Genomic DNA, 16,229 nt, shown 5'->3' on the forward strand with positions numbered 1-16,229 from the left:
CATACACACAAATAGAGGCTCAGACGCTCCAGAGGCCGAGAGCTGCATGAGGATTATCGGGCACCGCGAACCTACAGCCAGGGGCGTGTGTGCGCGGGACAGGTGGGCCCGGGGAGCACCGCCCGGGCGGCCGCCGCACGGCCCTTCCGCGGGCGGCAGGGGCCCAGGGAAACCCTAGCGCCCTCGGGGTGGGCGGGGCCCCGGCCGGCGCGGTGGGCGGGGCCTCCCCGCCGGGCACTGCCGCTGACGGCGGCGGCCCCGCCCCCCGGAGGGCGAGCGGGCGGGGCGTGCGCTGAGCGCGCGAGCAGGGCCCGAGCCGGCCTGGGAGCCTGCCGAGCCGAGCGCAGCGGGCGGAGGAGCGCTTGGGCGGCGGCGGCTGAGGCGGCTGAGGCGGCTGAGGCGGCTGAGGCGGCGGCGTGCGCGATGGCTCCCGCCGCGGACCGCGAGGGCTACTGGGGGCCTACGACGTCCACACTGGACTGGTGCGAGGAGAACTACGCGGTGACCTGGTACATCGCCGAGTTCTGTGAGTGCGGGCGCCAGCGCCCGGGCCTGAGGCGGGAGGCGGGAGGCGGGAGGCTGGGAGGGAGGGCGCCAGGGCGAGGGGAGACGCCGCGGGAGGGAGGCGGAGGGCGGACCTGGCCGCCGGGGAGGCCCCAGGCCCGGCCGGGGAGGCGGAGGGCGCCGCGCTGCCCGGGTGGGGAATCCGGTACGGCGGGTGAGGCGCGCCGGGGTCCGGGCGGCTTGGGGGCAGCGGAAGGGCGGTGGGGAGCCCCCGCCGGACCCCCGCGGAGGCCTGAGGAGGCGGGGCTGGGTGGGGATTCCTGTCGGGGGCGGCCCGAGGGCTGGCTGGGAGGGAGAGAGGCTCTGCTCGTCAGGACGGGGCCCCGACACCTGCTCCTGCTGCGGCTGCCGCCGCCTTCGGCCTAAGGGCACGGGGCGAGGGGCAGGTCCTAGCCTGGTTTGACCCCACACGCCAAGACTCCCAGGCCTTCCCCTCCCCAAGCTCTGTCCTCGTCGGTCCTCTTGGGTCACCGCTAGGGAAGGTGCCAGGCTCACGAGAGACCCCGAGACCCAAGTGCAAGTGCCTTCGCCACCCTGCCTCCTAAGGGTTAGGGTTCATCCGAGGACACTACTGACTACACCTCCGGAGGACTTGGGGAGCGTGTCTCTTCAGCTGCTGCCCCTGACGGGCCCCAGTTGCCCCCCGGGTGGGAGTGTGTGTGTGTGTGTGCGTGTTTTCACACCAGGTCTTATTCCTCGAGGCTAGGGAAGCACAGGGAAAACCTGTCACTTCCTTTTATGCAGTTTACTTTGGTTAAGTTTTGAGAGCACAGTGTTCGATCCTTCTTCAGGTACGTACCTGCTTCTGGCCAAGTACAAAACAACTATATTTATATATAAATATAAATACATTTTTTGGGCTCGCTCTTTCCTTCCTTCCTTCCTTCCTTCCTTCCTTCCTTCCTTCCTTCCTTCCTTCCTTCCTTTTTTTTTTTTTTTCGGCTATTTCTTCTTTTAATTGGATCCACTTTCTCAACACATGAAGCAGCTCTTCACTAACCTTCCCATGGCTGGGTCCTTTCCCCAGGCATTTGTTTGGCTTTGTAGGAAAGAGGCAAGAGTGTCATGCCAGCTGATCCTACTCTACTCTTCACAGTAATTGGCTAAATTAAAAAACAACAGTAACAACAAAAGCCAACTCTTTGTACTGTTCAAGACTTTAAATCATGATTTAGGCTGAGAGTCACTTATCCTGAACTACTAGTTTAAAGTAATAATTTTTAAGTAATAATGGAAGTATATGGACACAGGGATTATTTGTAGTGTAATTACTTGGCAGCCCAAATGTTGGCAAGGAAGCGCTTTATCAATTTGTTGTTAGATCATGTTGGCAAACCCATACCTAGTGCAGAGAAGGTCCCTGAGAGGAAAGGACCATGCTTTCTGACCTGGGAGTGTGTAGCATGAAAAAGAGAAACTCAGGTCTTCAAATATTGGATAGGCTGTCCTATAGAGCAGCTAGACTTTCTATATTTTTGGAATGTGGAATTAGAGTGTATGAATGGATACTAACTGTAAGGGGAGAGATTTTTACATCAACATGCAGAGACCTAAACTAAAGAATCATGGAATGGATTGAGGAGAGGTGGAGGTCACAAAGTGTTGAAACTTTGAGTTGAGACTTTGCTCAACTAACTCACATGAATATATTATAGGGAATTAATGTTTAGTGAAGAAAAGAGATTGGCTTTAGTTGGCCCTTAGGTCCTTTGCATATTTATGGGTGGATATAGGTAATAATGGCTCTTAGTTTAGAACCAAGGATTAGAATCAGGAGAAAACTGACAGTTAAGTCATGTGAGCTATGAGAGTGCAAGATACTACTGTTCTGCCAGATAGCTCTGAGAAATGGGAAATGGCTTTTGGTCTTACCGTTCTCAGAGGAGGAAACTGAGCAGACTGCAGGGAGGGTTTTGACATAGGAATCAGGGGCTGCAAAAAGAGGGTAAGTGAATGTTGGTTGCCCCTTGCACATGTACCTTGGGAGAAAATTATCTGGAGGAAATTGAGGTCCAGTCTTCTTACCCAGGAGGAAGTGGGTATTTATCATATTTTGGAGTAAGAGAATTTGATCTTTGAAAAATATGCTGGTTAATAATGATTTTGAAAATGCAGTTTTATCATTGTTATATTATTTATACTAATGATAGAAATATTAAAGATAATGGAATAATAGCCATATCTTAGTGTTCACTGTGTACCATACTTTGCTAAGCACTTCATCTATCTTTTCTCTTTCATTCTTTTTTTTTCTTTTAAAGATTTGTTTATTATTCTAGAGAGAGTACTTGAGAGAGAGTGGAGAGTGGGGCAAAGGGAGAGAGAGAGAGAGAGAATCTTAAGCAGACTCCCTGCTGAGCTCAGAGCCTGGCCAGTTGTGGGGTGGGGTTGGGGGGGTAGGGGATGATTCAATCCCAGATGCTGAGATCATGACCTGAGCTGAAATGCCCCAACCAACTGAGCATTTTTGATTTTTATGTAAGGTTGCAAAAAGTGGTGTAAAGATAGTAGTATTCAAGTTGAGGTCTGATTCTAAAGCTACTATATGCCATATTCTTTACACTTTCATTGTTAAATATTTCAGAATCCTATCTTTTTTTTTTTTTAGTTGTTGAATCCTATCTTTTACCACTAGGCTGTGTGTATTTTGAATAGTAAAAAGATGAGTTTCCAGAATTGCATGTTTAAATTTTTTTTTTAAAGATTTATTTATTTATTCATGATAGACAGAGAGAGAGAGAGAGAGAGAGAGAGAGAGAGGCAGAGAAAGAAGCAGGCTCCATGTCGGGAGCCTGATGCGGGACTCGATCCCAGGACTCCAGGATTGCACCCTGGGCCAAAGGCAGGCGCTAAACTGCTGAGCCACCGAGGGATCCCCCAGAATTGCATGTTTAGATGTGGCAGCAGTTCTGAGTCACTGAAATACCTGAAAATCTGTGTCTTAGTATCATCCAAGATGAGTTCAAATTCTCCTCCTCCTCCTCTTCCCCCACTTCCTCCTCCTCCTCCCTCTTCTTCATTTCAAAATTCCTTTTTTGTTTGAGCAGATTGTAAGGGGGGGGTAGTTTTTCTTTTTAATGGTCAAAAAATATGTTCGTTCCTTGGTGTGCCAGAAGTTATAGGTACAGGCAGTCCTCTTTATAGTAGTGACTATGCAAGTTAAAACCTGGCAAAGTAGTCTTAATGATCAGTGGGAAAGGTTATGATTGTTTTGTTACCTTTAACATTTTTTGTCAAACACTATAAACCCTCTTATTGTTGGTTATAAATCTATAGAGAAATGAAAAAAATAGCAAAACTAATATTTAGTACACTGTAATTTACTTTTTATTTTATTTTATTTTATTTTATTTATTTGAGAGGGAGTGAGAGAGAGAGAAAGAGCACACAATTGGGAAGGGCAGAAGGAGAAGGAGAAGCAGACTCCCTGCTGAGCAGGGAGCCTGATGTAGGGCTCCATCCTGTCACTCCAGGATCATGACCTGAGCTGAAGGCAGATGCTTAACTGGATGAGCCACCCAGGTACCCTAGTAGACTATAATTTAAGACATTAAAAAAACATTGAGAATTAAAATGTGTTACTTCTTTGTAAAAGAACTTATCAAGAATATATTGAACGGTGCTGGTCTTCTTGTCGTATAACTTATGATATGGAATGAGTAATTTTTCTATGCCTTGATGAATTGTCATATTCCTTCTAAGTTTGGTTCAGCTTCAACATTTTACTCTTTGCACTTTTTTTTTTTTTAAGGATTTTATTTATTCAGGAGAGACACAGAGAGAGGCAGAGACATAGGCAGAGGAGAAGCAGGCTCCCTGCAGAAAGCCTGATGCAGGACTCTATTCCAGGACCCCAGGATCACACCCTGAGCCAAACCAGACATTCAACCACTGGGCCACCCAGGCGTCCCTCTTCGCACTTTCAATATTGTGAAATATCTCTGAGAGTTCTTCTAATGCAGAATTTTTTGCTGGTGTCACTTCTTCTAGTCCATCTTCATCCTTTTCTCACAACCACTTTTTCATTTATGTTGATAAGTTTGCCTTGACTAAGTGTCCCTGGCTACATACCTAGAGTCTCTTGACAGCAATCAATATTGTCATTGTCAGCTATTGCTTTGGTAACTCTGTTTGATTGGAATTTCACTTCCAACATTATCACTTTTTATTTCTTTGCTACACTTTAATCATTATTGGCTATTTCCCTCTTTTGATTATTCATTTTGTAAAGTGTCACGTACATTCATTACCAGGAGATGCGATAACTCAGCTACACCCTGCTGTCTGTAAGTGAACTGAATAACAGATGTGCAGTGAATACTCACCAACAGTTTTTGCCTTGATTTTTTTTTTTTTAAGATTTTATTTACTTATTTATTTTTAGAGAGAGAGTGTGTGCATGGAGAGGGGCTTAGGGAAGGGGAGAGAGAGAATCTCAAGCAGACTTCCTGCTGAGCGTGGAGTGCATCAAGGGACTCAGTCTCATGTGGAGATCATGATATGAGCTGAAATCAAGAGTTGGATGTGCTTAACTGACTGAGGCACCCAGATGCCCCTCAAACCACTTTTTAGACTTAAGTATGTAGTTGGTAATTACAGCTTAGTAATACTTGAAGGGTAAGATTATTTAAATCTCACTTTAAGTTAATTTTTACCCATGTTGTTCAAGATATTAACTAGGAAGAATTGTCATTTGGCAGCACATATTGGAAGATATGATAATTTTTGTTTTTGTTTTCAATGGACCAATAATTGGTATGTGGGTAAATAAGAAGAACGAGGACCTCAAATGGTAATTTGGGGAACTTTACTAAGTCAGAATACATAGAATAGTGAACATTTAAATGAAAGTCTTGCCCAGTGCATTTTAAGTTGTTTCTTTGATTTTGGGTTTACCCTGTTCCTTTGCCAACTATTTCCCCATTTGTAGGGAAGAAAAAAAAACCTGGCCTGGAGAGTTTTAGGTAGTGCAAAAAAGTATTTTAAAAGAAGTAGAAGGAGGGATCCCTGGGTGGCGCAGCGGTTTGGCACCTGCCTTTGGCCCAGGGCACGATCCTGGGGACCTGGGATCGAATCCCACGTCGGGCTCCCGGTGCATGGAGCCTGCTTCTCCCTCTGCCTGTGTCTCTGCCTCTCTCTCTCTCTCTCTCTCTGTGTGACTATCACAAATAAATAAAAATTAAATAAATAAATAAACAAATAAATAAATAAATCATTAAAAAAAAAAAAAAAAAAGAAGTAGAAGTAGGGGCAGCCCCGGTGGTGCAGCAGTTTAGCGCCGCCTGCAGCCCAGGGCATGATCCTGGAGACCCTGGATCGAGTCCCACGTCAGGCTCTCTGTATGATGCCTGCTTCTCCCTCTGCCTGTGTCTCTGCCTCTCTCTGTCTCTATGAATAAACAAATAAAATCTTAAAAAAAAAAAAAAGTAGAAGTATGGAGAAACATTTTAGGACCCAGCAAAATGATAGAGCCTAAAAGAGACAGCAGAAGCAGTTAGTAGTGACACAAAAGTCCTACATGTTTGCTGTGGGAAAGTACATAGTGTAATGACTTGGAGCCAGGATTGAGATTCCTATTTGAACTTTGCTCAGTTGAGTGCTGTAGCTTTGGGCAGATTACTCAATCATTCTTTGTATCAATTTATTTTCTATAACATGAGAATAATGATATTTAAGTGGGTTATAAGAATTAAATGTCATGTGTGAAAGTGTACGGTTAGGTGAAGGACCTGGCAAATACTAAGTTCTCAATAAATATTAGTTAAATTGGAACCTAGTCAGAATAAGTTTAAACATAAATCATGCTGTGTTACAGTTGAGGCCTCTTCATCTGTGATGGTTAGTTTTATATGTGAACTTGACTAGGCTATGATATCCATTTATTTAATCAAATACTAATTTAGGTGTTGCTGTGAAGGTATTTTATAAATGTGGTCAACATCTACAATCAGTTGACTTTAAGTAAAGATTATTGTCAGTAATGTGGGTGGGCCTCATCCAGTCAGTAGAGTCTTTAAGAACAAACACTGAGTTTGGGGAGAGTCGGGGTAGGTTAAACTTTTTGGGGGTAGGTTTCCTCCTTGACCTACCTGACTCCTCACTTTAGTGAACCTTTCCTCCCTTCTCTTTTCCTCCTTTCATCCTACTTTTTACACACATTTGTGTAATCCAAACCTCTATTAAAATACGGAACTTTACCATGAAGCAAGAAAGTTCCTCATGCCCTTCCCTGTTAAGTCTCACCTTCACCTTCTCTCCAGGACACCCACTTCTAATTTATTTTTCCCTACCATAGATTAGATGTGCCTGTTCTAGAGCTGCATATAAGTAGAATCATATAGTATTTACTGTTTGTTATAAGACTTATTTCACTCAGCATCATGTTTTTTAGATTTCACCAATGTTGTTGCATATATTGGTAGTTCCTTTTTATTACTGAGTAGTATTCCATTGTATGAATATACCACAGTTTATCAGTTTTCCTGTTGCTGTTGAAAACCTGGGTGCATTCAGGTTTTGGCAATTATAAATAAAGCTGCTATGAACATTCTTGTGCAAGTCTTCTTGTGAATATGTATTTTCATTTCTCATAGGTAAGTACTCAGGACTGGAATAACTGGGTAAGAGGATAGTTGTCTGTTCAATTCTATTAGAAACTGCCAGACCTTTTCTCAAATGTGTGTCATGTTTCACAGCATTTCATCGACTTTCTCACTAATATTTGGTGTTAGTCTTCAGTTTTCACCCTTTTGGTGATTATGTAGTTTTAGCTCATTTTGGGATCTAGTGTATTCTGAACTCTTCAGTCTTTGTTCCTCCTTTTCCCTGTAATTCCTGCTTTCCCTGGTTACACTGTACTCTTGCCAAAACAGACTGTTTATGTATTGCATGTATTAGATTCCTCTGCACTTCTTATTGTTGTGTTGTTCTTCCTATGAGAGATAAATTGTTTTCTTTTTAAGCCATGAAGTTTGGGGGTAGTTTGTTATTCAGCAATACGTAACTGAAACTGTCTAAAGTTGAGTTTTCAGCAATTTTGATTTCCTATTGTGTAAACTCAGAGTATGCCGAATTATACCATATATTTTATTCTTAGAGGATAAAACTTTAAGAATAATAAAGTTTAATATAGGCCCTCTATCTGAAAATTTTGAAGAATTTTTATAAGCATCATTTTATTTATCCCAACGATGTACTTAGAAGACTCAAAAGAGGTATTTTACCCAATGAAAATAAGTAAGCCCTTCAAAGTTGAAATAATTGAGTTGCATGACTGGAAAAATTTTTGACTCATTATAGGTGTGGATTCCATCTTAAGATTCTTTAACTTTTCAGAGCAAGCTGCTTTTAGCAGCAAGAGGAAAGACTGAATAGACTCAGAAAACAAAACAGAACTTTAAAATAATGCATGTTAAAATCTTGATAGTGCTATAAAAACTGTTTTATGACTGGAATTCATTCATTTATACAAAATGATAAAGAGACATTCTAGATAAGATAGTCTTCCCAAAATGAAATATTACAGTTTCAGGCTGTTTCACCTGCTGGGTAGCAATCCCTCCTCCACCTCTCCCCACCTCCTTTTTAAAGCAGACGTGAGGACAGTCTGGTTTTGTTGTCTGGTATCCAGTTGATCACTGGAGTTCATTTATTTAATTTTGCCAATCAGATGGATGCTCTCTGTTCTTTCACTATTTTAGAAACGTCCAACTTAAAGCTTAACATTTGAAGAGAATTATGACCTTGATAAAGGAGGACTGTTCTTTGGTTAAAAACATTCATTAAATAAACATTTAACCCCTTCTGTGCCTTTCCCTCATTCCATCTTCTTCCTTTTTCTCCAGAGATAACCACTATCCTTAATTTAGTGTTTATCATTTCCCAGCTTTTTACCACTATGCATTCCTAAAAATACACTAAAAATACACTGTTTAGGTTTACTTGTTTTATATAAGTGGAATTGTACTGTGTGTGTGTTGATTCTTCAACTTACTTTTTTCACTTAAATTGTGGTCAAGTATCATCCATGTTCCCAAGAATTAAGTGTGTTGATGGGTTTAGATATAGTTCATTTATTTTTACTGTTTAGAATTTTACTGTATGAATATATTGATTTATCTGTTCCTCATTCATTGGGTGTTTTGTTGTTTTCAGGTTTTTGTTATTACAAATAATGTTATAACCGTTTTGTTTATCTTAGCACATACAAATTAAGAGTTCCTGTATCTACTGAGTAGTATAATGGTTAGATTGTAGGGCATGCCCATATTCAACTTTCAGTAGGTCAGAAGTTCTGAAAATTTTTTGTCTCATGACCTCCTTTATACATTTAAAAATAGAGGACCCTGAAGAGCTCAGTGAGTTAAATCATTTGGTATTTACTATATTACAAGTTAAAATGGAAAAGATTTAAAATTTTTTATTAATCCATTTATGATTCATGCTTGTGAGAAACATGATTTAACCATGCTGTTATCAGTAGTTTGTTCCTTTTTATTTAATTTTTAAAATTTAAAAAATATTTAAAGACTTTTTAAGTTATCTTCACACCCAACATGGGCTCAAATCCATAACCCCAAGACCAAGAGTCATATGTTCTACCGACTGAGCTAGCCAGGTGCCCCAATAATTTGTTCCTTTTTATTACTGAGTAGCATTCCACTGTATGAATATACTGTAGTTTGTTTATCCATAGTCTTATCATGAACACCAAGACTGTTTCCAATTTTTGGCTATTATGTTATAATAAACCTATGAACAATTTTTTGAAAAGATTTTATTTATTTGAGAGAGAGAGTGAGTGAGAAAGAGAGAACATGAGAGAGAACAAGCTGGGGAAGAGGCAGAGGGAGAGGGAGAAGCAGACTCCCTGCTGAACAGGGAGCCCATTCTGGAGCTCTCGATCCCAGGACTGTGGGATCATGACCTGAGCTGAAGGCAGATGCTTAACCAACAGCCACCCAGGCACCCCAGTAAGCATTTCTATTTTTAATTTTTGGAGGAACTTCCATACTATTTTCCATAGTGGCTGCACCAATTTACATTCCTACCAAGACTACATGAGGGTTCCCTTTTCTCTACATTCTCACCAATACTTGTTATTTATCTGTCTCCTTGTCTTTCTGATAGTAGCTACTCTGACAGGTGTGAGGTGGTAATCTCATTGTGGTTTTGATTTGTATCTCCCTGAGGATTAGTGATGTTGAACATTTTTTTATGCATCTGTTGGCCATTTCTATGTCTTTTTTGGAGAAATGTCTATTCAGGTCCTCTGCCCATCTTTTAATTGGATTGTTTGGGGTTTGTTTTGTTTTGTTTTGTTTTGTTTTGGTGGTATGTGGGTTTTTGGAAATTAACCCCTTATCAGATACATCTTTTGCAAATATCTTCTTTCATTTAGTAGTTTGCCTTTTCATTTTGATGATGGTTTCCTTTGCTGTGCAAAAAAACTATACCATACTTAAAGTTTATGATTTGCTAAATTTTGACAGATATACTCCTGTGAACCCATCACCACAGTCAAGATTTGAACATATTCAGCCTCCAAAAAAGTTACCTTGTGCACCTTTGTTGCTTCATTGGTTGTTTCAGGTAGGAGAGTAAATATGGTCCTTGATACTGTATCTTGGGTGGAAGTGTAATGTGCATTACTTTTAATCCTGTCTGTATGCAGCCTATCTTGCTTATTAGCTGTTTGTTAGAAGTCTTTATTACTTAGTAACCATGCTGTGTAAGTATTTTCAGAACATTGCTCTACCAGCTGTAAGACTAGTACAAAGCCGTGTGTAACATCAATAAATGCTTTGCTTCTTTAAAGAGATTGGGCAAAACATGGCACTAGTTCTAAAAATGACCTGAAATTTAAGTTATATATTGAATTTATGCTTTAAAATCTATTTTGTTTCTTTTGCCTGGCATTTTCCCCCCAGGCTTTTACTGTCAGCTAGTATGTGCCCTTATGTTTAAGATGTTTATCTTGTAAATAACAGGTAGCTGTTTCTCTTATTTTAAAAATTCAGTCTCATTTTCTCTTTCTGTGAATGCTGATTTATTTTGATTACTGATACATTTTTATTTATTTCCTTCCTTTTTTAATGCTTTTTATTCTGCATCTCTTATATTTCTTGCCTTCTTGTGGCTGTGATAGATTTTTTTATTCTCTTCTCCACTCTACTGGTTTGGAAACTATAGGTTTGCTCTAGTTCTTTTTTCTGGTGTTTATTTAAATATTTTTTGAATACATGTGTGACTTAAAATCCAAACTTATTTCTTCTCTCCTTCTAGGTAATTCAGAGAAGCTACTTTAACTTTGTATATGCTTCTCCTAACTTACATGCTGTCATTATTCAGTATGTAGTTCCACCTTGTATTAGTCTTTGCTGCATAACACATTTCCACAAATGTAGTAGCTTGAAGTAACACACATAATCTCACATTTTTATGGGTTAGGAGTGTGGACCTGGCTTAGCTGGGTCATTTGCTTAGAGTCTCACAAGGCTGCAGCTAAGTTGTTAGCTGTGGCTGTGGTCTCATCTGAAGCTTGAATAGGGAAGACTTCACTAGCAGAATTTGGTTCCCTGTGGTTGTAGGATTAAGGCTTCAGTTTCGTGCTGGCTTTTTTGGATGGAGGCTATTAGCTTCTGGAGTCTGCCCTTAGTTCCTTGCTGCATAAGACCCCCCAAAATAGGCAACCCAACAGTGTAGTAGCTTGCTTCTTCAATACCAGCAAGGGAGTAAGAGACTCCAGCAAGATGGATGCTACAGTCTCATGTAATGTTACCACATACATGTAATTATGTGTATCTTGTCAGCTTGCTGTATCCTATTGGTTAGAAACAAGTCACGGGTTCTGCCAACACACAAAGGGAGGGAGTTACACAAGGGCTTGGATACTACTTGGATACTTGGTGAGGATGCTGCTGGCCACTTACTACTTATTTGTTTAAGATTTATTTATTTTAGAAGGAGAGAAAGTGAGCAGGGGCAGGAGGGGTGGTGGAGAGGAGCAGAGGGAAAGAGTCTTCACACAGGCTCCACATGGAGCACAGAGCCCCACCACTGGCTGGATCTCATGCCCCCAAGATCACAATCTGAGCCAAAATCAAGTTAACCAGTTAGATGTCCAACTGACTGTGCCACCCAGGAGCCCCTATTTTTTTTTTTTTTTTAAGATTTTACTTATTTATGTTAGAATGTACATAGGCAGGGTGAGTGGCAGAGGAGGAGGGAGAGGGACAATACTACTCCAGCTGAGCAGAGAGTGGATGCTCTGCTGATCTCACCACCCTGAGATAGAAATCTCAGCCAAAATTGCTAATCTACTGAGCCGCCCCAGCGCCTCCTGGTGGCTGCTTTAGAATATGCTTGTAAGTAACCTTATGTTTATACTTCCAAGTGAGATAATAGTATTTATTGTTTTATATGCTTTTTACCCTTAAATCAGGTCACTATGGAACAGTTTTCCTACTGTTTTTCTCTGGTAGGGGTGGTTACTTTTCTGTTTCATTTAACTACTGAGTAGGTAGTCCCTCAAGCATTTCATATAGGTGATTTCAGATGCCGTTCCCATGCTTCAATGGTCCAGTGGCTTATCTCCTATTCCTGTGTGAGCATTTGAAACTCTACTTCCTATGATTAATGAGACAGGCAATTCACTGCCCTACCTCTTTTTCTCTGTAGGACAGTCATAACCTAGCCACCATATTGATTTTCAGTTCTTCTCAATTTTTCCCTCTGGGAATTGCCTTAAGTCTTTTGGGAGTTGAGCTGTGCATTGAAAAATATATTATTAAACTTCATCCAGAATATCTAGGTATTTGTAATGAGAGGATTTTTGGGGTGTCTGCCATACTGCTTAGTAGTATTTATTTTAGCTAACAGTTTATACATTTCAAAACTAGAAATACTATTAAATATATGTACATATAAAAATGTATATTATATAAGATAAGAACTTCAATATTGGCACATGTGAAATACAGAGTTGAGAAGTATAATGGATAAAGACTTTCACAAACTGACCCTTGATGACTTTTCTGATGTAATTTTTTGCCTTTCTAAACACTTGCACTTTATACTTCAGCAATATAATTCAGCTTTTATTTCCTCGAACACAGAATGCAGCTTCATAGTTCCCTGTGTTTGCATACATTATTCTTTCAGATCCAGAATGTACTGCTTTATTCTCTCTCATCTCTCTTTACTTGGTTAATTCAGCCTTTTATTATTTTTTTTCTTTTACATTCAGTTTTTTCTCTTTAGTATTTTTAATTATTATATTTTTCATTTCTTTTTTTTTTTTTCATTTCTAAAGGTGGTTTCTTTTTCAAATCTACCTCACAATTTCTGATAATTTTTTATTCTTTGGTTACTTCTTGCTTTATTTCCTTAAACATATTGAATATATTTAATATTCTGTATCCACTAATTTCAATATCTTTCATTTTTGCTTGTCTGTTTCTTTTTTTTGTTTGTTTTAAGGATTTTATTTACTTATTCATGAGAGACACAGAGGCAGAGACATAGGAAGAGGGAGAGGCAGGCTCGCTGTGGGGAGCCTGATGTGGGACTCAGTGCCAGGACCCTAGGATCACGACCTGAGCCAAAGGTAGATGCTGAACCACTGAGCCACCTAAGTGTCCCTGCTTGTCTGTTTCTGTTGCTTGTTTTGCTGTTCTTCCTTTATGGCTGCATGTTTCTGTATGTGTTCTTGTCATTTTTGATTATCAGTTCATTTTTCTGTAGACTTGGTAAGTCTCTGAGGCTATGTTAGATTGTAAAGTCAATGAGGGAGGGGCCCTAGGGTTTGTTACAGTGTTTGCTAAGTGAGACTTTCAATAAATATTTATTGAATGAATGATATGTATAAATTTTACATAGTATTATAATTATTTACATACATATCTATATTCTCAACTACATTGACAATGCCTCAAGTTAAACTTTTAGCTTTAACTCAGTATCCATAGCACTTAGCACAGTATCTAATATAGGTAAGTTCTCAATAAATGTTAGTTAAACCAATGAGAAATTGCTTGGCATATTCTGCCCATTGTGATCTATAGAGTAAAAAAGATTTATTTTTGCCTGGTTGTCATTTTGAAGCCGTTATCAGTGGAGATTCTAGAGAAATGATTAATCAACTCAGATAACCAGTAGGTGTCTTGATCATGATCAATTAAACCAGAACCTTTTTCCAAACTTAACTACAAAACCAGAAAAATTTTTTTAAGTTTAATTTAAATAATCTCTATACCCATCATGGGGCTTGAACTCACAACTGCAAGATCAAAAGTTGCATGCTCTTCCAACTGAGCCAGGTTTAGGCATCCCTAAAACTAGGACTTTTGTAGTCTGATACCACTGAAGGCTGATCATCACATCATTAACTGTTCAAGTAGTTAACTGGTTTCAAGGTATTGTGAATATACAAAGTATTAAACCAACAAATATCTACTAAATACCTATTACATATATAGTACTTTGCAATGTTGTATGATGGATTTTTTTCCCAATAGGTTTTATACTAGGTAAGGTATAGACTTAAAATGTGAAAAAGGTGACTAGCAGAAAAGATAACTGATTTGTTTTATTTATTTATTTTTTAATATTTTATTTATTCATGAGAGACACAGAGAGAGAGGCAGAGACACAGACAGAGGGAGAGGCAGGCTCTTGGCACAGAGCCTGATGTGGGATTCGATCCCGATGTGAGATCATGCCCTGAGCCAAAGGCAGAAGCTCAACCGCTGAGCCACCCAGGCATCCCAACTGATTTGTTTTAGTGAAAGAATTGTCTTAAGACATTATCTTTTTTTAGTAATACGGATCACAAATGAAAAGTTTTATAGTGGTTCAGATGAGTCTAGTATAGTTTCCAGAATTACATGGCTTATTTGTCTCTTAAGATTTATTACTACAGACCAGCACTCATGATTGTGTCTCTTATTCTCTTTCTTTACTTTTGCCTTTTCTTTTTGCATGTTATGGTAGGAACACAGCTTGTTAAAGAGAAATGACATAAGACTGAATCTAGATATTCCGACTTGGGAACTATATGACACTAGGCAAATTTCCTTAATCTTGCTGTGGCTCAATTTACTGATACATAAAATATGAATGATAAGAGCCAGGAGTGCCTGGATGGCTTAGTCGGTTGGTGTCTGCTCAGGTCATGGTCTCAGGGTCCTGGGATCAAGGCCTGCATCTGGCTCCCTGTTCAGTGGGGAGCCTGCTTCTCCCTCTGTCCCTTACCCTACTCATGCTTGCTCTCTTTCTCTCAAATAAATAAGCAAGATCTTAAAAAGAAAAAAAGAATGATAACACCCAGCTCATAAGTGATATTTTATGTTAGAAAGATTATGTAAATAATGTCACTTGTATGATTCCAGACATATAAACTCAATAGATGTTAGTATTCTTCTGCTTTATTCATTTTCTTTTGTTATCAAATTTGTGATTTTTATTCACTAATTCATTCTCATTCTTTTTTTAAGTAAAATAAAAGTTAACTTTAAAGTCTGTATTTAAATTAAAGGTTAATGGAAAAGACTGTGAAAATATTCCAGTTATATATGTGTGTGGGTGTAAGAGCATTGCTGTTTTAGTTGGATCACAGAGAAACCTTTGTTTGCTACATAGGACACTTGTCTTGGCTGACCTATCTCATTTTCTCTGGTTTTCTTTAAAGCATTTTTTTTTTCAGACCTTTAAAAGCTGACACTTGGGCAATAATACAATGGAAAATAAAAATCTTGTTCCAGTGGAAATTGGCCCAAAGTTATTTGGGTAGAACCAGAACAGTTCTTTTTGGTGGAAGGGGGTGGTGAGGGAGAGAGAGAGTGAGAATCTAAAGCAACCTCCACATCCAGTGGGATGCATGGACTCGATCTCACTTCCCTGAGATCATGACCTGAGCCAAAATCTCTTGATTAAGATCTGATGCCTAACTGACTGAGCCACCCAGGGGCCCCTAGAACAGTTCATTTGAGAGATTTGGGAATTCAAAATTAAAAAACTTATATTTTATAGTCTTTAATTTTTTCCTTACTGCTTATGAATTTGATTTAAACACTGTTCAAGACTTTAACTTAAATGAAATAAATTCATAAACTTACATTTTGCTTAATGTATTCTATTGAAGCAAGTTGTTCACACTGTTAAAGAATGAGATACTGCTAAACATTAATAACTATACATTTTCAAAAACGACAACTCAGCATTTCATGTTTAGAAAATACATATCTCAATGATTTGTTTTCATTATGTTGACTTGGAAGCTGACTGAAAGAAATGAATTAGTTTTATTTCATTTTTCAGAAAACTGAAATTACCGGGAGGTTAAATATTTATTGTAAATCAATAAATATTTTAGAAACATATGTGTAACCTTCAATTAGAGAATAAATCATAAGACATTTAAAGTATTTTGTTTCACTTTAAATTCTAAATTGTTAATAGTTATGATAAAATAAGAATGTTTTACTTAATTTCATTTTGTGGATTTTTTTAAAGATTCATTCATCCACTTTATTTTTAATTTTGAATTTTTAAAAAAGATTTTATTTATCTATTTGAGAGAGCGTGCATCAGTGGAGGGGAGAGGCAGAGGGAGAGAGAGAAGTAGGCTCCCCTGCTGAGAGGGGAGCCCCATGTGGGCTTGATCC

The 16,229-nt window shown here is 39.5% G+C and overlaps 1 protein-coding gene and 1 long non-coding RNA gene across 8 annotated transcripts in view; both read left to right on the forward strand.

The window, feature by feature from the left end:
- The first annotated feature begins 318 nt into the window (after nucleotides 1–318).
- Nucleotides 319–16,229, forward strand: part of ACER3 (alkaline ceramidase 3) — a 158,521-nt gene continuing 142,610 nt past the window's right edge. Inside the window, exons 1-3 of one of the 7 annotated variants that reach the window (XM_077867161.1) lie at nucleotides 390–526; nucleotides 10,056–10,155; nucleotides 13,045–13,171. Coding sequence is in view for 2 of the 7 variants with exons in the window: in XM_077867159.1 (XP_077723285.1) it covers nucleotides 424–526 (103 nt within the window). In the remaining 5 variants the exon portion in view is untranslated. Of the gene's footprint in view, nucleotides 527–690; nucleotides 710–10,055; nucleotides 10,156–13,044; nucleotides 13,172–16,229 lie in introns of those variants that run through there. The other 6 variants (XM_077867160.1, XR_013362289.1, XR_013362288.1 and 3 more) reach the window with 6 other exon arrangements.
- LOC144294941 (uncharacterized) lies at nucleotides 3,804–5,990 on the forward strand. Its single transcript, XR_013362291.1, has 2 exons — nucleotides 3,804–4,086; nucleotides 4,316–5,990. It is a non-coding gene; the product is annotated as an uncharacterized LOC144294941 (long non-coding RNA).

This window comes from Canis aureus, chromosome 23, assembly GCF_053574225.1.
Source record: "Canis aureus isolate CA01 chromosome 23, VMU_Caureus_v.1.0, whole genome shotgun sequence".
Lineage (NCBI taxonomy): Eukaryota > Metazoa > Chordata > Mammalia > Carnivora > Canidae > Canis > Canis aureus.